The sequence below is a fragment of the Bufo gargarizans genome, unplaced genomic scaffold, assembly GCF_014858855.1.
Source record: "Bufo gargarizans isolate SCDJY-AF-19 unplaced genomic scaffold, ASM1485885v1 original_scaffold_2202_pilon, whole genome shotgun sequence".
Lineage (NCBI taxonomy): Eukaryota > Metazoa > Chordata > Amphibia > Anura > Bufonidae > Bufo > Bufo gargarizans.
In genome coordinates, this window is record NW_025334685.1 from 158,527 (window position 1) to 184,803 (window position 26,277).

At 43.8% G+C, this 26,277-nt stretch overlaps 1 protein-coding gene across 1 annotated transcript in view; it reads right to left on the reverse strand.

Moving 5' to 3' along the window:
* HARS1 (histidyl-tRNA synthetase 1) overlaps positions 1-26,277 on the reverse strand; it is a 125,913-nt gene that overhangs the window by 2,719 nt on the left and 96,917 nt on the right. Inside the window, exon 12 of the mRNA XM_044274989.1 lies at positions 20,261-20,407. Within this exon, the coding sequence (XP_044130924.1) occupies positions 20,261-20,407 (147 nt within the window). The remainder of the gene's footprint in view (positions 1-20,260; positions 20,408-26,277) is intronic.

The following is a 26,277-nucleotide window of genomic DNA, read 5'->3' on the forward strand; positions in this document are numbered from 1 at the left end:
AAAATATAGCTTTCAGAATATGGAGACAAAAAAAAAATTTTTTTTTTTCAAAAATGCTTTATTATGTAAAACTGAAACAACCAACCAAAAAAAGGTCATATTTGGTATTGTCGCATCCGTAACAACCTGCTCTATAGAAATACCACATGATCTAACCTGTCAGATGAACACTATAAATAACAAAAAATAAAAATGGTGCCAAAACAGCCATTTGTTACCTTGCTTCACAAAGAGTATAATATAGAGCAACCAAAAATCATGTGCCCTAAATTAGTACCAACAAAAAACTGGCACCTTATCCCGTAGTTTCCAAAATGGGGTCTTTTTTTGAGTTTCTACTCTAGGGTGCATCAGGGGGTCTTTAAATGTGGCATGGCCCTCCAAAAACTATATGGCATTCGTGGGAAGGGGGGATGGGGACATGGAGACAGACATCGCTCTTCCAGAGAGGCGATCACCGACCGGAGGGACTCCATGGGAAAGTGGCCTCGGAAATAAGTTCCTCCAAGCGCTTCCCGAAGAGTCTACCGCCTAGAAAAGGAAGAGAAATGAGAGCCTTCTTGGAAGCTGCATCTGCCGCCCAGGTAGGGAGCCAGACCGTGCGGCTGATGGCCACGGAGTTAGCAGCCGCTCTGCTAGAGCAGGGTGCCAGTTTCATGAAAGCATCACAGAGGTACCGAGAGGCCTGGAGAATATGAGAGGCGAGGACAGGAAGCTCGCCTTGAGCACAGTCCTGGGGCAAGGTCCAAACAACGCAGGCCTTAGCCACCCAAGACGCGGCAAATGCTGGACGGACAGCAGACCCTGCTGCAACAAAAACAGATTTGGCTAAAGAGTCAATCAGAGGGAACCGACAAGGAAGCTGCATCTGCCCAAAAAAGGGTGGTTGCCTTGGCAGGCGCGCCACCTGGGGATCAACCTGAGGTGGTTCAGAGCATAGGTTGACTGACTTCTGCAAAGGGAAAAAGGGTGTCAGACGCCTTGGAGAGTTGAAGTAGTCTATCCGGGTGACGACACTTCTTACCCAGAAATGCGCTGAGGTTCCGCATGGTTAGGAAAAACCAAGGCAGGGCGCCTGGAACGGAGGAATGACATGGATTCCTGGGCCACAGAGGAGGGACCCTCCTGCACTCTGAGTGCGTCCCTGACTGCCTTTATGAGATCCTGCATGGCCGCAGAAATAGATGTGCTCTGCTCAGATGCAGCATGTGAGTCAGAGGTGTCCCCAGGAGTGGCAGAAACGGCAGAAGAGGAGACTTCGCCGGACTCAGACTTATCCAGGGAGCGAACCGAGGATGAGCGGGACCCAGCTGAGAGCACACGAGGTCGCTTATCGGACCTGGTGTCAGAGCGAGAGCGAGCCCCGACTGTGGTAGATTCCCTACTGGGGGCTGAGGTGGCCGCTACTTGGGCCGGCAAGCGATCCAGCGACTGCTCCATAGATTAGGAGAGACTGGCAATGTTCCCTATGGCTTGGGACAGGGACGCCACCCAATCAGGGGGAACAGACACAGCAATGGCGGTCGGGGCGGCTTGGGAGGGCCTAGGAGCAAGGCACTGTGCGCAGGTGGGATCAGATTGACCGCACGGCATCTTTTGGTTGCAGCCAGTGCAAGCAAAATAAGTGACAAGCCCGTGAGGGGGGGTTGGGCACTGGGTCCTGTCTGGCAGAGGACATGAGGGCTAGGATGGAGCCTGTAAAAGAAAAACAGCCAGCCGAAGCTGTCCTACCGGGCCCCAGGTGCTGTGTCCCAAAAAGCAGCAGCAGTTTCAGAAGATTGTGCGCCGAACTCAGGTGGAACCTCGTGAGATGCAGCAAGATGGAGGACACTGCTCTGTCCTCGAAGCCTCCAGCAGAAAGCCCCGCCCCTCAGGGAGAAAGCCCGCACCAGGACGGGATTGGGAGGATGGAGAGAAGGCTCCTCCCACAGTCCTCCCCAAGAAGGTGCGCCCACAAGAAGCCCGGGAAACGAAGGGGGCGGGACCATCACAGCAGAGTAGGCTGGAAAAAAGCCTGGGCCTCGATTTGTGAGTGTGCCTGGGAATCGCGCCGGAAGCCGCTGCCGAGGATGAAGAAAAGAGGGGCCGAAAGAAGGCGGGAGCCGAGCGGCAGGCCAGGGAGCACCACGGCCTAGGCCGGGCAGAAACCAGGACCTAGATTAGAGGCCAAGGCGGTGGCGGAGGACCAGGAGGGCAGACAGGGGGAAGAATGTGACCTCCAATGAGCCCCTAAGAACCAAAGTGACCACCCGAAGGACAGGGGAACAAGAGTGCTCTGACTATGAGAAGGACCCCCCCCCCCCCCCCTATACTGGGAGAAAAAGGACCCACTTGTTCTATACCGGACCTCTGGGAGGATTGGGAGTAGTTACCCTCAGACGTCTTCAGGCGCAGCGGGGTCGCGCCTTCGACAGACTCAACAGGCGAACCTGAGGATTGCAGGCATCCACTGCGGATGCAGTTGTGGGGACTGGGCGACCGGCTAGGTACAAAGTACGTGCCTGCCGAGGGTGCAACTATGGTGGAAGTCCACTATGGAGCCCCAGCCTGCTGGACCTGTGAAGAAAAAGACAAAAATAAGAAAAAAGCGGCAGGACCTGCAAGAAAAAAAGAGCAGGTCATGTCTGCCTCCTATGACACCAGAAAAAAAAAAAAACTGGTTAGCTCCAGCATGTGCAGTGGGTATAGGGTCATATACCATGGTGCTGTGTCCCCCAATGCCATTCACGAGAAATGACATTTTTTTGACTCAATTTTACCACCATCATGAAGTACAATATGTGACGAGAAAACTTTTAGAATGGCCTGGATAATTAAAAGCGTTTTGAAGTTATTACCACATAGGTAAAAACTAGCTTGGTCTTGACGGGGTTAAAGCGAGTTTGTCACCTGTTTTTCACCAACATAACTAAGAGCACTGCCCCATAGAAGATTGCAGACACATCCCAAACATACCTGTGTGCACTGTGTCTGTATTCCATGTCCAGGAAAAGTACTTTTATTCTGCTAGAAAACAGCTTCTAAGTACCCAAAGCAAACCAGACTGAAGAGGGGAGGGCTGCTTTAGTTGCTCATATCTTGGGATTGGTAACCACTAGAAATATATCCTGACCTTGTTTGAAAGCTGTCAATCCAACCTTTCAAACGATACCAGAATCATAGCATTATATCCACTATATCAAAAGATATAGCTATTAGAAATCGAGTCAGGAGTGAAAGCTGTTTTTCCTTTCAAATTCAGGCTACTTTCACACTAGCGTTCGGGTGGATCCGTTCTGAACGGATCCGCTCATAATAATGCAGACGGAGGCTCCGTTCAGAACGGATCCGTCTGCATTATTTTTAGCATAACACAGCTAAGTGTGAAAATAGCCTCGTACGGATCCGTCCAGACTTTCAATGTAAAGTCAATGGGGGACGGATCCGCTTGAAGATTGAGCCACATTGTGGCATCTTCAAACGGATCCGTCCCCATTGACTTACATTGCAAGTCTGGACGGATCCGCACGCCTCCGCACGGCCAGGCGGACACCCGAACGCTGCAAGCAGCGTTCAGCTGTCCGCCTGTCCGTGCGGAGCGAGCGGAGGCTGAACGCCGCCAGACTGATGCAGTCTGAGCGGATCCGCTCCATTCAGACTGCATCAGGGCTGGACGGCTGCGTTCGGGTCCGCTCGTGAGCTCCTTCAAACTATTTTGGAAGGGGAACATTGACTCACATTGTTTTCAGTGCCCTTTTTCTGCTGCCGTAACGGAAGGCATCCTGAACGGATCTCATTTCATTCAGAATGCATAAACTGAACCGGTTTTTCCCAGTATTGAGAGATCCTCAGACGGATCTCAATACCGGAAAAACAATGAAACTGTGAAACAGGCCTTAACTTGTATGTGATATGTCTCACTGTGATATGACAACATAAAAGCCATTGAGAAAGTCCATTCACATTTCCTTGCGATTGTTTACTTAAAGAGAACCTGTCACCACAAAATGCAGAGTAATCTGCAGGCAGCATATTATAGAGCAGGAGGAGCTGAGCAGACTGATAGTTTTATGGGGAAAGTTTCAGTAAAATCTTCAGTTTAGAAATTTATATGTCGATTTCTGACTTAAGATTCACCCCATGTGAAAAGCTTGTCAGTACACAGGATGCTGCAAAAGGTGGTTCTACAAGCTACCGATTTACAGGGTATACTTCGGTTTTTCACATGTGGCTTTCCCATGTTGGCTTAATTTTTTTGAAAAATAAAACTGGAATCTGGTGCGTGCTATTGTTCGTACTGATACGTAAAACCGTAGAATTCAAAGAGGATGTACTTTGTGGGATTAGCAGTTTCTGGGGAGGTACAGTCATGAGAAACAATGTCCTGTGCCCCCCCCATTTGAATGGAGTGGAATGTGACGCATGCTGATACCCCACAACAATCTATGGGACTGATGGAGATAGCTAAGTGCAACGTTCAGTCCATCAGTGACACAAACTTTGAAATTAATATAAATCACTGTAGTAAGGAACGATATAGGGATTAGATAAAACTAATACTTTATTAAATCTGCAAAAATTATGTGAGGAAAGGAAAAAAACCTACTAACTATATAAAATTCTAAGTGACCAGATCTATCCACGAATCCTGAGGCGGATCGAGGTATCAAATGGAAAACCACAATCAGCGGTACCGCTCAGGTGTGGATAAGGTCACCAAGAAATCCACTTCAGGTGCACTACTGATGGTTGCAAAACGAAGCCAGCTGGCTGTAGTACTATGACACAACCAAAAGTGTGCACAGTGACACGGACAAGGTGCTCTGCTCAATCACCCAGTCTAGATGGCCCTGGACTAAATTAAAGAGGTTGTCCAAGTTATATTTATTGATGACCTATCCCCAGGATAGGTCATCAATATCAGATCGGAGGGGACCGACACCTGGCACCCCCTCCAATCTAGCCGTTGCATCTGCAGTGGTGAGCAGGTGTAATTACACCCAAGCCTTCCTATTGAAATGAATGGGACGGCTTGGGTGTAATTACACCTGCTCACCACTGCAGATGCAATGGCTAGAAGGTAAACAGTGAAGAGGAGGCAGCGCTGACACCGTGCGAGTCTCCTCTTCAAACAGCTGATCGGAGGGGGTGCCGGGTGTCGGACCCCTCCGATCAGATATTGAGGAGCTATCCTGGGGATAGTTTATCAATAAATATAACTTGGATAACCCCTTTAACAAACTAATCCATTGATAAACATCTACTCATTGGATATGACCAGGATCAAGAACCACCTGTTCACAGATATGAACCAAATGTCTGATGGTCGGCCCTGTGAGCACAAATCAAGGGACACTAACTACCTGGGTGTGAGCAAGACGCTTGAGTGCACCTGTTCACATACTACAGAGGGCTGGATTGACGCAGACCACTTCTGTTATGTGAACGCAAATCAAGCAACAATTCAAAAACATGGGTTTGCCCCCACTGATCGCTCGACGCGTTTCGCCACGTTTGGCTCGTGAGGAGCATAACATGTGGGTAGGAGGACAAACAAACAAGTAAGCTGCTGACCTCAGTGAATGGCCGTACGCGGCCGCGAGGACACTCACTATATAATAAATAACCAGAAATGGGCTGACCATATTAATTCATGGCTACGTTACATCGACGATGTGCTGATTCTGTGGTCAGGAAGTGTAGTTGATTTTAACAGCTTTGTCACAGACCTGAACACCACCACAATGGGACTGTTTTTTACATCCGAGATTCAGGAATCCCAAATCACGTTTCTTGATCTCACCATCTTCAGGGATTGTGATGGCAACGTTGGCACACGTCTATTTTGGAAGGGGACCGCTACGAATAGTCTCCTCAGGTGGGACAGTTGCCATCCCTTGCCCTTGAAGAGAGGAATTCCCAAAGGACAATACCTTAGGGTAAGGCGTAATTGTTCTAGGATGTCTGACTTTAGAGCTGCAGTCAAGATTCTGAAGTAGGGGATACTCTCAACACGTGTTAGCCAAAGCATATCAACACTCCTTGGCCCTGAATCGTGACACGTTGTTGAAACCCAAATCAGGAGCATCTGGGCCTGAACAATTGCGCATTGTGGCTACTTATGACAAGGCACACCATACGGTAAGATAAATACTCACCAGTTATTGGGGCATTTTAATATCTGACCCCGGCATTGGTCATCTAGTAGGAGGTACACCTCTGATAACGTACCGACGTGGACGCAATCTAAGAGATCGTCTGGTCCAGTTTCTTTCAAGCCCCCACTACAGCCACTTGGCTGAGTACCAACCTCAAAGGGACCTTCAGATGTGGAGGATGTGTGGCGTGCTCTGCTGTTCAGTTAGGTGCTACATTCACCTGCAGTGTGACAGAGCAAACGTTCACCATCAGATCCTTTGTCAATTGTATGACTAGAGGGTTGGTATATTTGGCCACTTGTGTTTGTGGAAAACAATATGTGGGGAAAACCTTTAGGGAATTCCGCAGGAGAATCGCAGAACACCTTAATGACATCCGCAAGGGTGCTGACACCCCAATTGCGAGACATACATCCACCTTACACGGCGGCAATGCGGATGTGATGAAATTTCAGGCCATAGAGGTGGTGAGAAGATCTCCAAGAGGAGGCGACTTTGACAAGCGCTTGTTACAAAAAGACATATATTGGATTTACCGCCTGCACACACTCCAACCGCATGGACTTAATGAGTATAACTCCTTTGTCTGCTTTCCTTGAGTCCCGATGCATGTAGGTTGTCTCATACTGCTATGGGGAGTGCTTTTGGCTTATATCCAAATGGGGACACTATATATCCTGCCCCGCTGTATATTTTCATCTCAGAGTCGGGTACGCTGTGTGTCACCTCAAAATATCATGGCAAGTCACAGGATGCATCACCCCTACATTCCAAGATAATCCAGGACTTTTCATGTCTCTGAGTTAACCTGACTCAGTGACAACTACAGTAGTTAATTACTACAATTACCGTACTACACTTGACCATATTATTTTTTCCCTGATCTAAATCCAATTGAGAACCTTTGGGGATGGATGGCAAGCGAAGTTTACTAAAATGGACAACAGTTCCAGACAGTAGATGGCCTTCGTGCGGCATTCTTCACCACTTGGAGAAATGTTCCCACTCACCTCATGGAAACGCTTGCATCAAGCATGCCGAAACAAATTTTTGAAGTGATAAACAATTATGGCTGAGCTACTCATTACTGAGTTCATGTTTGGAAGTTGGATTTCTGACTTGGGGGGACTGGGGGGGTGTTATTTTTTTATTTTTTTTTGGAGGTGTGGTCCCAAAACCTTTGATCAGCTGAAAAACAGCCCGTTTCAGTTTATTCATTGTTTTCATTAAATTGAATGCTCAAATAATGTTTTGTCTCACTCCCATTTCTCCTTGTTGCATGTTGAAGCTCTACTTGGAACCTTGTTAAGATCCAGCCATGCTAAAATATGATTTTTTGCCATTTTTCAAGTGGTCTTAAAGTTTTGATCAGGACTGTATCTGAGAACAGGTGGTTCTTTATCCTGGTCGGATCCAATGAGTAGATGTTTATCAATGGATTAGTTTGTTAATTTAGTCCAGGGCCATCTAGACTGGGTGATTGAGCAGAGCACCTTGTCCGTGCCACGGTGCACACTTTTGGTTGTGTCATAGTACTACAGCCGGCTGGCGTGGTTTTGCAACCATCAGTAGTGCATCTGAAGCGGATTTCTTGGTGACCTTATCCACACCCGAGCGGTACCGCTGATCTGGTACTTAGAATTTTATATAGTTGGTAGGTTTCCTTTCCTCACATAATTTTTGCAGATTTAATAAAGTATTGGTTTTATCTAATTCCTATAGCATTCCTTACTACAGTGATTTATATTTTTGATGGTGGAACGTATACCACTATTAGCTTGTCAGTGATTTGAGACTTTGAATTAAGTGGCAGAGCATGTGTGACACTGAGTGCCCCTTTCCTTTTAACCCCTTAAGGACACAGCCTTTTTACACCTTAGGACCAGGCCATTTTTTGCAAATCTGACCAGTGTCACTATAAGTGCTGATAACTTTAAAACGCTTTGACTTATCTAGGCCGTTCTGAGATTGTTTTTTCGTCACATATTGTACTTCATGACACTGGTAAAATGAAGTTAAAAAAAATATTTTTTTTGCACCAAAAAATACCTAATTTAACAAAAATTTGGAAAAATTAGCAAATTTCAAAGTTTCAGTTTCTCTACTTCTGTAATACATAGTAATACCCCTAAAAATTGTGATGCCTTTACATTCCCCATATGTCTACTTCATGTTTGAATTATTTTGGGAATGATATTTTATTTTTTGGGGATGTTACAAGGCTTAGAAGTTTAGAAGCAAATCTTGAAATTTTTCAGAAATTTACAAAAACCCAATTTTTAGGGACCACTACAGCTCTGAAGTCACTTTGCGAGGCTTACATAATAGAAACCACCCAAAAATGACCCCATTCTATAAACTACACCCCTCAAGGTATTCAAAACTGATTTTACAAACTTCGTTAACCCTTTAGGTGTTGCACAAGAGTTATTGGCAAATGGGGATGAAATTTGAGAATTTCATTTTTTTGGCTAATTTTCCATTTTAACCCATTTTTTCCACTAACAAAGCAAGGGTTAACAGCCAAACAAGACTGTATCTTTATTGCCCTGACTCTGCCGTTTACAGAAACACCCCATATGTGGCCGTAAACTACTGTACGGCCACACAGCGGGGCGTAGAGTGAAAGGTGCGCCGTTTGGTTTTTGGAAGGCAGGTTTTGCTGGACTGGTTTTTTGACACCATGTCCCATTTGAAGCCCCCTGATGCACCCCTAGAGTAGAAGCTCCAAAAAAGTGACCCCATCTAAGAAACTACACCCCTTAAGGTATTCAAAACTGATTTTACAAAGTTTGTTAACCCTTTAGGTGTTGCACAAGATTTAATGGAAAATAGAGATACAATTTCAAAATTTAACATTTTTGGCAGATTTTCCATTTTAATATTTTTTTTCCAGTTACAAAGCAAGGGTTAACAGCCAAACAAAACTCATTATTTATGGCCCCGATTCTGTAGTTTACAGAAACACCCCATATGTGGTCGTAAACTGCTGTACGGGCACACGACAGGGCGCAGAAGGAAAGGAATGCCATACGGTTTTTGGAAGGCAGATTTTGCTGGACTGGTTTTATTGACACCATGTCCCATTTGAAGCCCCCCTGATGCACCCCTAGAGTAGAAACTCCAAAAAAGTGACCCCATTTTAGAAACTACGGTATAGTTTAGGGTACATATGATTTTTGGTTGCTCTATATTACACTTTTTGTGCGGCAAGGTAACAAGAAATAGCTTTTTTGGCACCGTTTTTTTTTGTTATTTACAACATTCATCTGACAGGTTAGATCATGTGGTAATTTTATAGAGCAGGTTGTCACGGACGCGGCGATACCTAATATGTATACAATTTTTTTTTATTTATGTAAGTTTTACACAATGAATTAATTAAAAAAAAAAAAAAGTTTTAGTGTCTCCATAGTCTAAGAGCCATAGTTTTTTTAGTTTTTGGGCGATTATCTCAAGTAGGGTCTCATTTTTTGCGGGATGAGATTACGGTTTTATTGGCACTATTTTGGGGTGCATATGACTTTTTGATCGCTTGCTGTTACACTTTTTGTGAAGTAAGATGACAAAAAATTGCTTTTTTTACACCGTTTCTTTTTTTTTTTATTACGGTGGTCACCTGAGGGGTTAGGTCATGTGATATTTTTATAGAGCCGGTCGATACGGACGCGGCGATACCCAATATGTATACTTTTTTTTATTTATGTAAGTTTTACACAATGATTTCATTTTTGAAACAAAAAAAAAATCATGTTTTAGTGTTTCCATAGTCTAAGAGCCATAGTTTTTTCAGTTTTGGGGCGATTATCTTGGGTAGGGTATGATTTTTGCGGGATGAGATGACGGTTTGATTGTTACAATTTTGGAGTACATACAACTTTTTTGATCACTTTTATTAACTTTTTGGGGAAGTAAGGTGGGCAAAATTTCAATTTCATCATAGTTTTTAATTTTTTTTTTTATGTCGTTCACCGTTTGGGTAAAGTAACATGACCGTTTTATAGATCAGGTCGTTACGGACGCGACGATACCAAACATGTGTAGGGAATTTCATTTTTTTTATTTTTAATCAGTGATAAATGTGTTTTTTGATTTTTACTTTATTTTCACTTTCTTTTTGACCCAGACCCACTTGGTTCTTGAAGATCCAGTGGGTCTGATGTCTGTATAATACAGTACAGCACAATATATAGTACTGTACTGTATTTTACACTTTGTCTGAACAGATCTATGCCTTTCAGCACAGATCTGTTCAGCACCATGGACAGCAGGACGCCTGAGAAGGCGTCTTGTTGCCATGGGAACCTTCCCCGTCTGCTCAGTTATGGTCAGAACTGCGCAGACGGGGAAGGGTAAGGACGGGGCTTGGGGGGCTGCCTGGAGGCTCTCTCCCTCTCCATTCGGAGGGGCTGCAAAGGCACAGCAGCCTCCCGATGGGAGAGGGAGGGAGCTCCCTGCGCTGTTAACCTTTTCCATACAGCGGTCTGTACGGACCGCTGTATGGAAAGGGTTAAACGGCTGACATCGCATCACCGATGTCAGCCGCTTATACCAGGGTGCCAGCAATGTGCTGGCACCCTGGTATACCCACTAGACGCCAACGATTACGCAATGGGAGGCGGGCGGGGGATCGCAATCCCGCCTGCCGCACCGCCCGCCTCCCGCACCCCCCCCGGCGCATTTAGCCTAGGTGCCTGCTCAATGATTTGAGCAGGCACCGGGTTCCGATCACTGCCAGCCGCACGGCAGTGATCAGAAATACACAGGGCGTACATGTACGCCCTGTGTCCTTAAGTACCAGGGCACAAGGGCGTACCTGTACGCCCTATGTCCTTAAGAGGTTAAAACTACCTACAATGCATTTGGCAAGTGATTAGACCTTTTCACATTGTTATGTTGCAGCCCTGTTCTAAAATAAAATATTTCCGCTTTCCCCTATCAATCTCTCTCAATGCCTCATAATAAGAAAGTAAAAACTGCATCTTAGACATTTTTGAAAAGTTCTCAAAAAAGAAAAACTAAAAAATTTGCATGGACGCAAGAATTCAGACCCGTTCTTATGAAATTTAGGTCTGGTGGAATCCCATTTCTCTAGATCATCCCAAATGCTTTTCCCACGTAACCCAGTTTACCACTGTCACAGGAGAAAAGCTTCCCAACTTAGTCTCCAAGTCACACCTCGCCACCTGTGCCCTTGACCCACTACCATCCCACCTCATCCCAAACCACACAACTATAGTTATCCCTGCCCTAACCCAACTCTTCAACCTATTGCTAACCACTGGTGTCATCCCTTCCTCTTTAAAACATGCAACCATCACACCCAAGCCTTCCCTGGACCCATCCTCTTTAGGCTGCGTTCACACGGGCGAGATTTCCGCGCGGGTGCAATGCAGTAGGTGAACGCATTGCACCTGCACTGAATCCTGACCCATTCATTTCAATGGGGCTGTGCAAATGAGCATTTTTTTTCATGCATCACTTCTGCAATGCTTTAAAATCGCAGCATGTTCTATATTCTGCGTTTTTCACGCAGCCCTGGCCTCCATAAAAGTGAATGGGGCTGCGTTAACGCATTGCATCTGCAAGCAAGTGCGGATGCAATGCGTTTTTCACTGATGGTTGCTAGGAGATGTTGTTTGTAAACCTTCAGTTTTTTATCACGCGCGTGAAAAACGCATCAAAACGCATTGCACCCGCACGGAAAAAACTGAACAACTAAACGCAATTGCAGCCAAAACTGACTGAACTTGCTTGCAAAATGGTGTGAGTTTAACTGAACGCACCCTGAACGCATCCGGACCAAATCTGTCACGCTCTTGTGAACTCAGCCTTATCCGGCTATCGTTCCATTTCACATCCAAACTTTTCTAGCCAAAGCTAAACGTCACTACTCTGTGCTCCTCCGTCTCGACCTTTTTACAAAATGGGTCACTTTTTTTTGGAGTTTCTACTCTAGGGGTGCATCAGGGGGGCTTCAAATGGGACATGGTGTCAAAAAACCAGTCCAGCAAAATCTGCCTTCCAAAAAACATATGGCATTCCGTGTGGCCATATGCTGTGTGGCCATACTGCAGTTTACGACCACATATGGGGCGTTTCTGTAAGCTACAGGATCAGGGCCATGAATATTGAGTTTTGTTTGGCTGTTAACCCTTGCTTTGTTAGCGGAAAAAAATAAAATGGGAAATCTGCCAAAAAAGTAAAATTCTGAAATTTCATCTCCATTTTCCATTAATTCTAGTGGAACACCTAAAGGGTTAACAACATTTTTGTAAAAATCAGTTTTGACTAACTTGAGGGGTGTAGTTTCTAAAATGGGGTCATTTTTGGGTGGTTTCTATTATGCAAGCCTCACAAAGTGACTTCAGACCTGAACTGGTCCTTAAAAAGTGGGTTTTGGGAATTTTTCTGAACTTCTAAGCCTTCTAACGTCCCCCAAAAATAAAATGACATTCACAAAATGATCCAAATAGGAAGTAGACATATGGGGAATGTAAAATAATAACTACTTTTGGAGGTATTACTATCCATAATAAAAGTAGAGAAATTGAAATTTGCTAATTTTTCCAAATTTTTGGTAAATTTGGTTATTTTTTTATAATTAAAAAACAAAATTTTTGACTTAATTTTACCACTGTCATGAAGTACAATATGTGATGAGAAAACCATCTCAGAATGGCCTGGGATAAGTAAAAGCTATTACCACATAAAGGGACATGTCAGATTTGCAAAAAATGGCCCTGTCAGGAAGGGGGAAATGGCCCGGATGTGAAGTGGTTAAACCACACATCCAAACCCTTACCTCCACCTGCCGCTTTCAACTTAAGAACATCTCTCGTATTCGCTCCTTCCTCACCCGAGTTAACTAAAATACTAGTGCATTCTCATCTCCCGCCTGAACTACTGCAAGATCCTCCTGTGTGGCCTCCCATCCACCACTCTGGCTTCCCTCCAATCTATTCTCAACTCCACTGTCCGATTAATCCACTTCTCCCACTTGTTTCTCCATTGCCTCCCCCATCTGCCAATCTAATCTCTTCATTGACTCCCCATTACCCAGCGAACTCGGCTTAAAATACTAACAACTACCTATAAGGCTGTCCACAACCTGTCCCCTCCTTACATCACTGACCTGCTTTCGATACATCCCCACACTTAATCTCAGTTCCTCACAGGACCGCCTCCTCTGTTCTTCACACAATTGACTACAAGATTTCTCACGTGCCTCCCCTACTCTGGATCTCACTACCCTTACACATCAGACTTCTCCCTAACATCCAAACCTTCAAGAGTAACCTGAAAACCCACCTTTTCAGGAAAACTTACCACTTGCAATAAGCATGCTGCCACTACACAGCCACATGAGCAGCCTATATCCTCACCTATGGTGTTCTGTCCCATTCCCTATAAAAGTGTAAGTGCTTGCAGACAGTGTCCTCTGCCCCTCTGTACAAGTCTGTTGTGATATGTAAAGACACAACCCTGTCTAAATAAGGTCACACAGCTGACAGTGCATATCAGTACAATAACCAAGTCATGAGGAGGAAAGAACAAACTGCCTGTAGAGCTCATAAACAGGATTGTGTGAGGTTCAGATCTGGAGAAGGGTATAAAAATTTCTGCTGCACTTCAATTTTCCCAAAAGCACAGTGGCACCTGTAATTCTTTAACCCCTTCTTGCAACATCACGTACATGTACGTGAGGGAATGAGGTGCCTCACCGCATCCCCACGTGCATGTACGTGATCGGCTTTCTCTGTCAGCGCAGGGAGCGAAGCGCTGAAGGTTCAGTGAAGTCGGCGTCCTGGGGTTGCTAGGCAACCAGAGAAGCTGGCGGGTACAGCATCGGAGCTCCGACCCGCCCGCGATCGCTGCGATTGGTCCAATACTGCAGAGGGACCAATCGCAGCGCATCGGGGCAGGTAAGGGGGGGTAGAGGGACTATGTGCTTCTCCTTCTCTGATCGTCCCAATTCCTGTCAGGGAAGCGATCAGAGAAGGAGAGAGTGTGAAAAGCTGCTGTAGATTAATACCTACCAGATCAAATTAACCTCTTTAGTGCCGAAAAGCTGCTTCCGTGGCCCAGTCAGTGACACAAATCAGTTCTGTGCCGTATCAACAGCCTGTCATCTGTATTCAGTTCTGTGCCTCATCCCCTGCTTCGTACATAATTAACCCCTTCAGTACAGATTTTCCCCAGTCAGTTAGATTAGTCCTGTCCAGTCATCTCCTCATCACCTCATCCAGAAACCTGTCACTACTGTCCGTCCGTTAAGACAACTGTCTGTCCAGCCTGTTCGTCCGACACCTGCGACTCCAGTTTGTTCAATAAAGACACCTGTCACACTAGCCTGTCTGTCCATCAAGACACCTGTGACTCCAGTCTGTCCGTCAATGAAGACACCTGTCAGTCCAGTCTGTCCGTTCAATAAAGACACGTCACTCCAGCCTTTCCGCCCATCAAGAAACCTGTCAGTCCAGTCTGTCCGTTCAATAAAGACCCCCATTACTCCAGCCTGTCCGCCCATCAAGACACCTATCGGTCCAGTCTGGCCGTCCATCAAGACACCTGTGACTCCAGTTTGTCCGTTCAATAAAGACACCTGTCACACTAGCTGGTCTGTCCATCAAGTCACCTGTCACACACTCCCAAGTTACATAAAAAAAATAAAAAAAAATAACCGTCAATAGGTGTGCCATCCTCCTGTGTGGCACCATTCTGTAAAATATAAGTCTCTTATGCCCCATGTGGCTTTGTGCCACCTAATATTGTAAAATAATACATTAATTAACCCCTTTTCTGCCCCAGTAAGGATATTGGCACTACTGTGCCCCATACTAGACCCCTGGCTCATCGCCAGCCATCTGTGCTACCTGTGACACCTGTCAATTTCCAAGTGACTCGGGGAGTTTTTATCCTATCCTAAAGGATATACAGTATTTTAGTCTGCTGTTCTAATTTTTTTTTTTATATATTTAAAAAAAAAAAATGAAAAAAAAAAATAATAATAATCTACGTTAGTTTACAGTTTAAAATGACTAAACGGCTTTTCACTGCCGAAGAGGCATATGCCGTACTTTTTGAGGACACTGACTCCAACAGTGGAGATGAAGTGACATTTTTAGTTTCATCTCAGATGATTCATCTAATGATGAACCCCCTCGTAGGCGTCCTAGGGGTAGTGCGCAGTCGCAGCCCCGTACAAGTGACTCTTCATGGATCCCCGCAGATAACTATGTGCCCCAGGTGAGTGAATTTAGGTTTCAGTGAAATTAATTTTTTCCAATTATTCTTCACTGATGACCTAATTAACTTGATGGTGGAACAAACAAATATAAACTCACCTAAAGAATTATTAGGAACACCATACTAATACGGTGTTGGACCCCCTTTTGCCTTCAGAACTGCCTTAATTCTATGTGGCATTGATTCAACAAGGTGCTGATAGCATTCTTTAGAAATGTTGGCCCATATTGATAGGATAGCATCTTGCAGTTGATGGAGATTGGAGGGATGCACATCCAGGGCACGAAGCTCCCGTTCCTCCACATCCCAAAGATTCTCTATATTGGGTTGAGATCTGGTGACTGTGGGGGCCATTTTAGTACAGTGAACTCATTGTCATGTTCAAGAAACCAATTTGAAATGATTCAAGCTTTGTGACATGGTGCATTATCCTGCTGGAAGTAGCCATCAGAGGATGGATACATGTTCTCATTCTGTTTACGCCAAATTCGGACTCTACCATTTGAATGTCTCAACAGAAATCGAGACTCATCAGACCAGGCAACATTTTTCCAGTCTTCAACAGTCCAATTTTGGTGAACTCGTGCAAATTGTAGCCTCCTTTTCCTATTTGTAGTAGAGATAAGTGGTACCCGGTGGGGTCTTCTGCTGTTGTAGCCCATCCGCATCAAGGTTGTGCGTGTTGTGGCTTCACAAATGCTTTACTGCATACCTCGGTTGTAACGAGTGGTTACTTCAGCCAACGTTGCTCTTCTATCAGCTTGAATCAGTCGGCCCATTCTCCTCTGACCTCTAGCATCAACAAGGCATTTTTGCCCACAGGACTGCGGCATACTGGATGTTTTTCCCTTTTCACACCATTCTTTGTAAACCCTAGAAATGGTTGTGCGTGAAAATCCCAGTAACTGAGCAGATTGTGAAATACTCAGACCGGCCCGTCTGGCACCAACAACCATGCCACGCTCAAAATTGCTTAAATTACCTTTCTTTCCCATTCTGACATTCAGTTTGGAGTTCAGGAGATTGTCTTGACCAGGACCACAACCCTACATGCATTGAAGCAACTGCCATGTGATTGGTTGACTAGATAATTGCATTAATGAGAAATAGAACAGGTGTTCCTAATAATTCTTTAGGTGAGTATATGCAGAGCAATTTATTGCCTCCCATCCAGACAGTTATCTCTCAAGGCCCCGCAAATGGACCCCTACTAACACAACTGAAATGAAAAGGTTTTGGGGACTTCTCCTAAGCATGGGCATTATAAAAAAAACAAAAAAAAACAACAACAACAACAACACGTTCGTATTGGAACAAAGATATTTTATATCACACCCCTCTTCACAGTCTTGCCATGCCCCGGGCCTGTTTCGAAGCTCTTCTAAGATACACTTCAGCAATAATAATGAATGCCAACCCCCAAGCGACCACAGTTATGACAGACTCTTTAAAATTAGGCCAGTGGTTGACCACTACAATTCCAAATTTGGTCAAGTATATACCCCCCAAAAATGTCTCTCAGTGAATGAATCATTGGTCCACTTCAAAGGCCGATTACATTTCCGCCATACCTGCCCAATAAAAGGGTATGGTGTGAAGTTGTATAAGGCCTGTGAAAGTGTATCTGGGTATACACTGCGCTTTAGTATTTACGAGGTAAAAGATTCCAAAATTGATCCACCTGATTGTCCCCCGGTTCTGGGTAGAAGTGGGAAGATAGTATGGGATTTAGTCCACCCCCTGCTGGACCACGGATACCATCTGTATTTGGACAACTTTTACAATATAGTGTCCCTCTCCTGAAGTGCCTTGCTGCCAGAGGCATAGGCACATGTGACACAATTAGAAGAAATCAAAAAGGGCTCCCTAAATCCTTTATAGATCAGATAGTGCGTCGTGGGGAAAGCAGGGCTGTTTTCTCAAAATTTGATGCTGCTAAAATACAAGGACAAACGGGATGTTCTTGAGTTGACTACCCTCCATGCAGACCAGTCCACCCCAGTCCCAGTCCCAGTCCCAGTCCGAGGAACCACAGAGCAGAACATCAAGCCTGTGTGTATCCAGGATTACAACAAGTTCATGGGTGGAGTGGATCTTTCAGACCAGGTACTACAGCCCTACAGTGCCTTAAGAAAATCTAAGGTGTGGTACAAACAATTAGCTGTGTACCTAACCAAAGTGTCACTATATAATGCCTTTGTCATCCACAGAACAGCTGGTCATGGGGGGGACCTTCTTGGAATTTTAGGAAAAAATAGATTTTTGGCGTTCAGGAAGGAGAGGCCAGTTTTTCATCCAGCAGTGCTTCTGGGGTATCAAGAATAAAACGTGGGCAGCATTTCCCTGGAGTACTTCCCCCCACAGAAAAAAAAAAAGCGACCCCAAAAAAGCAGTTTGCTCGGTTAAAGGGATTAGGAAAGACACCACGCACTACTGTCAGACCTGCCCCTCTAAACCGGGCCTCTGCATTGGAGAGTGCTTTCAAGTTTATCACACCTCAACTGATATCCATTAAGTCCATTTCACAAATTTCTTAATTAATCCATGGCAAGACATTTTTAGTTGAGCATTTTTCCATTTGGCAATCCAATAATAGCTCCCCCCAAAAAATAAAATAAAAACCTTACAAATTCCCATTATACCCCTAGATGAATACATTGAAAGGTGTCATTTTATTAAATGAGGCAATTCTTCCATTTCCTTTTATGTTCTGGCACCCCTAGAGCCTCTATTTTGCGGTTTTCACTGTTGGGGTGAGTGTCTTCAAATGTGACATGGTGCCTTAAAATTATTCCAGCAAATTCTGCCTTCCAAAAGCCACACGGTGTTCCTCCCATTCTGAGCCCCACTGTGTGCTCATACAGCACTTTACAACCACATACGGGTGGCAATAGCTGATGTATTCAGGAGAAAATGGGTAACAGATTATGGGGTGCATTTTCTCCTGATACCCCTTGTTAAAATGACAAAATTTGGTCCTAAAGCGAGATATTCTTGTAAAATATCAAGTTTTCACTGCCAAGTCTTTCTAAATTCTATGAAACGGCTATTGCTCAGTGCACTCCTTGAAAAATTCCTTAGGGGGTGTATTTTCCATAATGGGGTCACTTTGGGGGTTCTTTCATTGTTGGGGTGCCTCAGGGTGTCTTCAAATGCGACATGGTGCCTGAAAATTATTCCAGCAAAATCTGCCTTCCTAAAGCCATACGGTGTTCCTCCCATTCTGAGCCCCGTTGTGTGCTCATACAGCACTTTACAACCACATATGGGGTGTTTCTGTAAACTTAAGAATCAGGGTAACAAATCTTAAGGTTTATTTTGCTGTTAACCCATGCTGAATTGCAGGAGAAATGGATCTAAAGTGAAAAATCTGCAAAAAAAATGTGACATTTTAAAAATTCACCTCCATTTTCCATTAATTCTGGTGGAACACTTAAAGGGTTAACAACGTTTGTAAATTCGTTTTGAATACCTTTAGGGGCATAGTTTCTAAAATGGGGTCATTTTTGGGTGGTTTCTATTATATAAGTCGCACAAAGTGACTTCAGACATGAACTGGTCCTTCAAAAGTGGGTTTTAGAAATGTTCTGAAAAATTTTAAAATTTGCTTCTAAACTTCTAAGCCTTCTAACATCTCCAAAAAATAAAATTACATTTACAAAATGATGCAAACATGAAGTAGACATATGGTAGAAATAAAGTAATAACTATTTTGTAAGTTACCACTGTCTGTCAGAACCAGAGAAATTCAAATTTAGAAAATTGCGAATTTTTCAAAATTTTCGGTTTATTTTGCCATTTTTTTTTATAAATAAAGGTGAAACATATTGACTTAAATTTACCACTAACATGAAGTACAATATGTCACGAGAAAACAATCTCAGAATCACTTATATAAGTAAAAGCGTTCCAGAGTTATTACCACATAAAGTGAAACATGTCAGATTTTCAAAATGTGGCTTGGTCCTTATGGTGAAAACTAGCTTGGTCTTGAAGGGGTTATCTGAGGAAGTTTGAAAAAAACCACATCTCTTCCTAGAGCTGGCGAAGTAATCGGGGAAGAAGGGCCTCCATAAGCGAAGTGACCAATTGGCACTCTGGCTGAATTCCAAAGATACCCTGTGCAGATGGGTGAAACTTTCAATAGGTCAACCATCGTTCCACCAATCTTTGCTTTACAGACAGACAGGTGGAGTGGCCAGAAAGAATCCTCTCCCCAGTAAAATACACATGAAAACCTGTCTAGAGTTTTCAAAAAAGCACCTAAAGGACTCTCTGCATGTAATAAACAGCACAGTTGGTCAACATGTGATAATCCAGCGCATACTAATCCACAAGGACATGGCTTTCCTTTATGATTGGTTGGGGTCTAACCTCTAAGACTCCCAGAATCTATAAAGTGAAAATATATCCTAGCATTATAAAGCTGTATAAAGCTTTCTTTCAAAATCAGCACTACACCTGTTCACAGGTTGGTTGTGGTATTGCAGCTCAGCACCCTTGATTAGGGCCGAATGCACACGGCCGTGAACGGTCCGTGGTATCCCGGCCTGGATTCCTGCTGACAGCAGGAGCGTACTGCGTCATTGGTTGCTATGACGCCGTGCGCTTCATGCCACCGCTGTACTACAGTAATACACTCGTATCGAGTAGTGCCGTTTTCTAATGACAGCAGCTGCATGTTTTTAACACTGAATGCACCCTTTCTAAGATTTTTTTCTAAAATGTTTATTTTGTTGTTCAGAAAGTTTAGTTGCGGTCTGTTTATATTTTGTTTATAACGTTACCATGTTTGCAAACCACCCATGATCTTGGCCAAAATCAAAATGCATCACAGACTGCACAGAAATGCCTGTGAATAGGGCTTTACATACCTCTTCCCTTGTGGAAACATCTCTGAGCTTTACAACGCCGTCTTTGAGTTCCTGCTCCCCAATGATTGCCACTAGTGGAATACCGGTCTCTTCACAGTACTGCAACTGATTTAGTAACTTTGGATTTTTCTTGTACAACATTTCGGCCTGAGGAGACAAAAATAGAGCATAAAACTAGATGTCCCAGAAACATGGTTACATGTTGTAAAAGTAAGATTGGTGGGATCCATAGCCCGTAGCTCTGTAATCTATTAATCACAATCAACAGGTCGACTGCCAATGGGTGCAAAGTAGATCACGGGAGGTACTGTGTACTATAGAGATCCGCGTTTATTCTGCTATACTAAGTGAACAGTGTCCGGGAAGCATCACCTCCTAACCTTCATGTCACACATCCGTATGTCACTAGGTGCAGACATGAAGCCCCACGATTAAAAGGGGGAAAATAACTGCCTCACAGTTGTGTATATGAATAGCCAGCTTTTAGGGCAGTGACTGCTGCTGCCATGTCTTTTGCTCGCTGCTCACATCCATCCTGCGCCTTCCAAGCACTGCTTATACCTTTCCCTCTATGCCCAGCACTCACCCTCCTCTGCCTGGCAGCCCACCCCATCATTTCAAGTCTGTAGACATTATCAGTCAGTCATGTCCTGCTCCTATCCCGCTGTTGAATTTTGACTAGTTTTTAACAATTATTTTCGTTTTTTTTATAAAGTTATTAATTAATCAATACAATAGTAATGTCTGTTAAATGTGGGCAGGCAAGTCTGCTTTTTTATGTTCCGGGGCAAAAGTTCAAAGGATAGGGGTTGTCAGTCCCAAAGCCAGACAACTTTAACTGCATTCTGCAGGTCAGTATGAGTACAGTGATACCAAATTTATTTATTTTCTTGCGTTTTAATAATATAAAAAACGTTAAAAAATAAATAAAAAAATAAAAAAAACATTTTTAGCTCTGTGTAAAAGGCTATTTTTTTTATTTTTTTGATGATCTCTAGTTTAGGCCGTAGTGATGCTGTATTTTTTTTTTGTTTGTTTGTTTCTTACCTGGTCTGAATATCCGTATGAGGACTTGTTTTTTTGTGGGACAAGTTGCACTTTCTAATGCCACCATATAACATAGCATACAATGAAATCGGTAGCGGGGAATTTTTTTTTCCAAATGAAGTGGAATTAGGAAAAAAATAAAAACAATTCTTCCACAGTTTTACAGGTTCTGTCCCTACGGCGTTCCCTATGTGGCAAAACTGACCTGTGCCCTTCATTCTCTGGAGCATAACGATAATACCACACATGCATAGGTTTTATATGTTTAAATGCCAATTTTTTTTTTACTTGACTTAAATGTTTACATCACCATAATCTGACCCCATAACTTTTTTTTATAGTTACTGTATGTCTACTAAGCTGTGCGGGGCCTCATTTTTAGTGGGACAAACTGTAGTGTGTGAGACTTTTTGGATCACATTTTATAAATAAAAAAATTGGGTAAGATAAGGGAATAAAAAAATTGTGAATCGGCCATTTTGATATTTTTTTTCCATTATGTCATTTGCCATATTAGAAAAATATTTTTATATTTCAATAGTATGGACGTTTTCTGACACGTTGATGCCCATGAGGTTTATATTTTTATTTATTTATGTAATTTTAACTTTATCCTAAGGAAAGGAGGTGATTTAAACTTGGTTTTTTATGTTTAACCCCATTTTTCACCTTCAGGACGCAGACTAATTTAGCAAATCTGACATGTGTCACTTTATGCGGTAGTAACTTTGAAACGCTTTTACTTAATAAGGCCATTCGTCACATTTTGTACTTCATGAAAGTGGCAAAATGAGTCAAAATATTTCATTTTTATTTATAAAAAATACCAAATTTTCAATAAAAAAAAAATGGAAAAATGTGCACATTTCCAAATTTCAATTTCTCTACTTTTATAATAGATAGTAATACCTCCAAAAATAGTTATTACTTTATATTCCCCATGTCTAATTCATCTTTGGATCATTTTGAAAATTAGATTTTATTTTTTGGGGATGTTAGAAGGCTTAGAAGTTTAGAAGCAAATCTTAAAATGTTTAAGAAAATTTTCAAAACACAATTTTTTTAGGAGCAGTTCAGTAATGAAGTCACTGTCTGGGACTTGCATATTATAAACCACCCATAAATCACCCCATTTTAGAAACTACACCCTAAAAAGGTATTCAAAAATGATTTTACAAACTTTGTTATAACCCTTTAGGTGTTCCATAAGAATTTAAAGGAAACTGTAGATGAAATTTCAGAATTTCACTTTTTGGGCAGATTTAACAGCCAAACAAAACTTAATATTTATTACCTTGATTCTGTAGTTTACAGTTTTGTGGTTGTAAACTGCTGTACGGGCACACAGCAGAGCGCAGAAGGAAAGGAACACCATTTGGTTTTTAGAAGGCAGATTTCACTGGGATAATTGTAAGCTGCCATGTCACATTTGAAGACCCCCTGATGCACCCCTAGAGTAGAAAAAGACCCCATTTTGGAAGCTAAGTGATAAGGTGGCAGTTTTGTTGGCACTATTTTAGGGTACATATGATTTTTGGTTGCTCTAGATTACACAAAAAATAGCTGTTTTGGCACCCGTTTTTATTTTTAGCTATTTAAAATGTTCACCTGACAGGTTAGATCATGTAGTATTTCTATAGAGCAGGTTGTTATGGACGCGAAATAACTAATATGAACTAAAAACTAATATTTTTTAAAAAAAATAGTTTTTAGTCTCCATATTCTGAAAGCCATAGTTTATTTTTATTTTTGGGGAGACTGTCTTATGTAGGGGGCTCATTTTTTTCCGTATGAGATGACGGTTGGCTTTGTACTATTTTAGGGTGCATATGACTTTATAATCGCTCGGTATTACACTTTTTGTGATGTAAGGTGTCAAAAAAACTAGATTTTTGTAAAACTTACCAGTAAAATCTCTTTCTCGCTCTTCATTGGGGGACACAAACTGTGGGTATAGCCATGTCCTCTAGAAGGCGTTGACACTAGTAAAAGCTGTTAGCTCCTCCACTGGTAGCTATACCCCCTCCAGCCTGGAGAGAGAGCTTCAGTTTGTGTAGAAGCAGTAGGAGAAGCAAGTAAACCAACGAAATAACGTGTAACACCAACAATGCCAAGAACCCAACTAGGTTCTAACCAGCAAGAGCCACAACTGTGGCCGAACAACAATACTGGGCAGATGCTGTGTCCCCCAATGAAGAGCGAAAAAGTTTTACAAAAATCTTGTTTTCTCACCCATATTCATTGGGGGACACAGAAACCGTGGGACGTCCAAGAGCAGTCCACAGGGAGGGAAAACCACAGACCCATGGAGCAAGTGCCCCTGCAGGCAACTAAGAACTGCCGCCTGCAAGACCATGCGGCCCAAGGCAGCGCCCGCTGATGCATAAGTATGCACCTGTCAAAGTTTAGTGAATCTGCGTAACGAGGACAGTAGCCGCTTTGCACAACTATGCGGCCGAACCTTGAATCCTCCGAGCCCAAGAGCGCCCACCACTCTGGTGGAGTGAGCCGTGACACCAAAGGGCGGAACCTTGCCCCGGGTGCAGTATGCTTCAGCAATTGCAGAAAAAACTACATTCCAGGACCGGAGTCGGAGTGACATCTCCTGCAAAGGGAGAACTCCGGAGCGCTGAAAAGACCAAGTTCAGATCTCAAGGTGGTAAAGTAAGATGGTACGGAGGAACCGTAGGTGCCATTCCCTGAAGGAAGGTTATTATGGGCCCCAGGTGAGTCAGAGGACACTGGAAAAAGATGGAAAGCGCCGAATCTGACCCATCAAGAAACCAAGGGCTAAACCAAAAACCCAGGACCCACCGCTGCTAAAGGGAAGCGCTTCACCGTTGTCCCCCCGAGCCGAAGAGGCTTGTGGGGAGCCTGAGAAACTGGCTGATACAATGAGGCGTGTCCAACCGCAAGCCAAGGAATCAATACATTGGATAGGTAGAAGTAGAGACGATATGAGAATCACCGGCAGTGGAGTTCCGTCAGCACCCATGTATTGACGGTGTAGCAATGCTGCTAGACAGAAATTGCGACCCGACCAAGATGAGAAGGAAGAATAGAAGGGGTGTTCTGTTCCAGGAACAAAAACTTCATCAACAATGGCGAGTCGTGACAGCATCCCCGCTCCGCCTGGCGTGGGTAGTCTCATAGTCTAGCCATTGAATGCGCAGTGAAAAGGCATGACTGCCATGTCAGTCCGAATGTAGTCATTAATCAAGTCTTGAGAGAGGTAGCTGTAGATACGGGTAGTACACCCAGGACCAACGGGTAGGATTCACCTGTAGAAGGAGAATACGGAAAACGTCACAAGCCCAAACAGTCGGTCCGGAACGAGACTGGAAGAAAAAGACTGGAAGGAAAAAAAAATAAAAAAAACACAGAACCAATACCCTGCATCAGCGTAGATGAGGGGAAGTAGTAACTTAGGAGCTACCAAGGTTTGTGGAGCGAAGACCATTCCCTATCCGAGACTGGCACTACACAGAAGTAGCCAAATAATAGTGGTGGCGCCATACTCCGCCCAAGGAGGAGGCCATGCAGCGTACACCACCGAATTCGGCGTTAGAAGAATGCGTCACCTGACAAAGGAGCCAGAGTATGTAATGGACCCCGTACCGTAGGAGCCATGGCGTGCCCCGCCAGCACAAAACTGAGGGGCAGACTAGAGGAATCCGGTAGAAACCATGGTACCATACTGTCTCAGGGAAGGAGAGCTAACCTTAAACACTCCTCCTGGGAAGGGCGTTGAACAGGAACAACCGCCAAGCCAGCGTCAGAGTAGAACCCCTACCTGAGGGAATGCCCCACTGCAGCGACTGCGAACGCTAGTACCAACGTAAAATCTGCCCCAGCGGAGGAGAACACGCTGCAAAGCTAAACCAGAGTGCCAGCACAACCACTTTCAACATCAGGAATGATGGATATAGAGAATATAGAGTCAGTGTAACACTTGACTTGCAGGAACGTAATCACAATATTACGTGCCACGGTGTATGCACTACATATTGTTGAAGATACATACAATGGAGATAGGGGACGCTAGGAAACATGAGTGACGCTGGCCAACGTCGTGAGAAGACAGGTCGTTATTATTATGCCCCAAACCGGCACCAAAGGAAAAGGACACAACGTGGAAACATCCACAGTATCCACTGGAGGCACCGAAATACCATTAGAACAAGAGTACAGGGCACCAGCGTCTATAGCCGTGTCGTAGTTTAAGTGCAACATCCAAGATGTGTACTCATTCCCCACGGTAGTGGATCAGTTGTGGAAGGGGCAATGTTGCAATTATCCCACCAATGAAAGGGGGTAATGCTTGTGGTAGTGCAAGTGCTCCACCATGAAGAGTGGCAATGCAGTAATGCATCTAGCAGGAACTGAATCCAAGTAGAGAGAGTACGCCACCTACTAAAAGGGGGAACACAAAGTAGAAAAAGGCTCCGGCACCAGAAGGACGTAGTGAAAAATCCTGGTCTTTATTTTTGTCACCACAATACAGGTACAACCAGCAACAGTGACACTGGAACCCACTTATCCCCACGATCTTCGCGTTTCGAACGATATTGTTCTTAGTCATGATCTGAGGTGTCTGGCGTGTACCAGGCTGAAATAAGGCTCACGCCCAATTGCTGAAAGCAAACAAAAGGGCATCTACCAAAGAAAAACATATCAGAAAAAAATACCAGAAAGAATACAAAATGCAAAATAAAATAAAAAATAAAATAAGAAATACCAAGACAAAAAAACCAAGACAGAGAAAAATATATATATATATCATCCCAGCCTATATTATGCCTGAATTCTACACAAGCGATTAGGATGTAAGGTAGTAATAGGACTGAGAGGGCATGTTTAATAAGTATTACTTGAATATGACATCTTATTTTTGTATACTGGCGGCGGCGATCTGTGGATGGCACAGTTATGGGCTAGGGGGGTCTGTGGATGGCACAGTTATGGGCTAG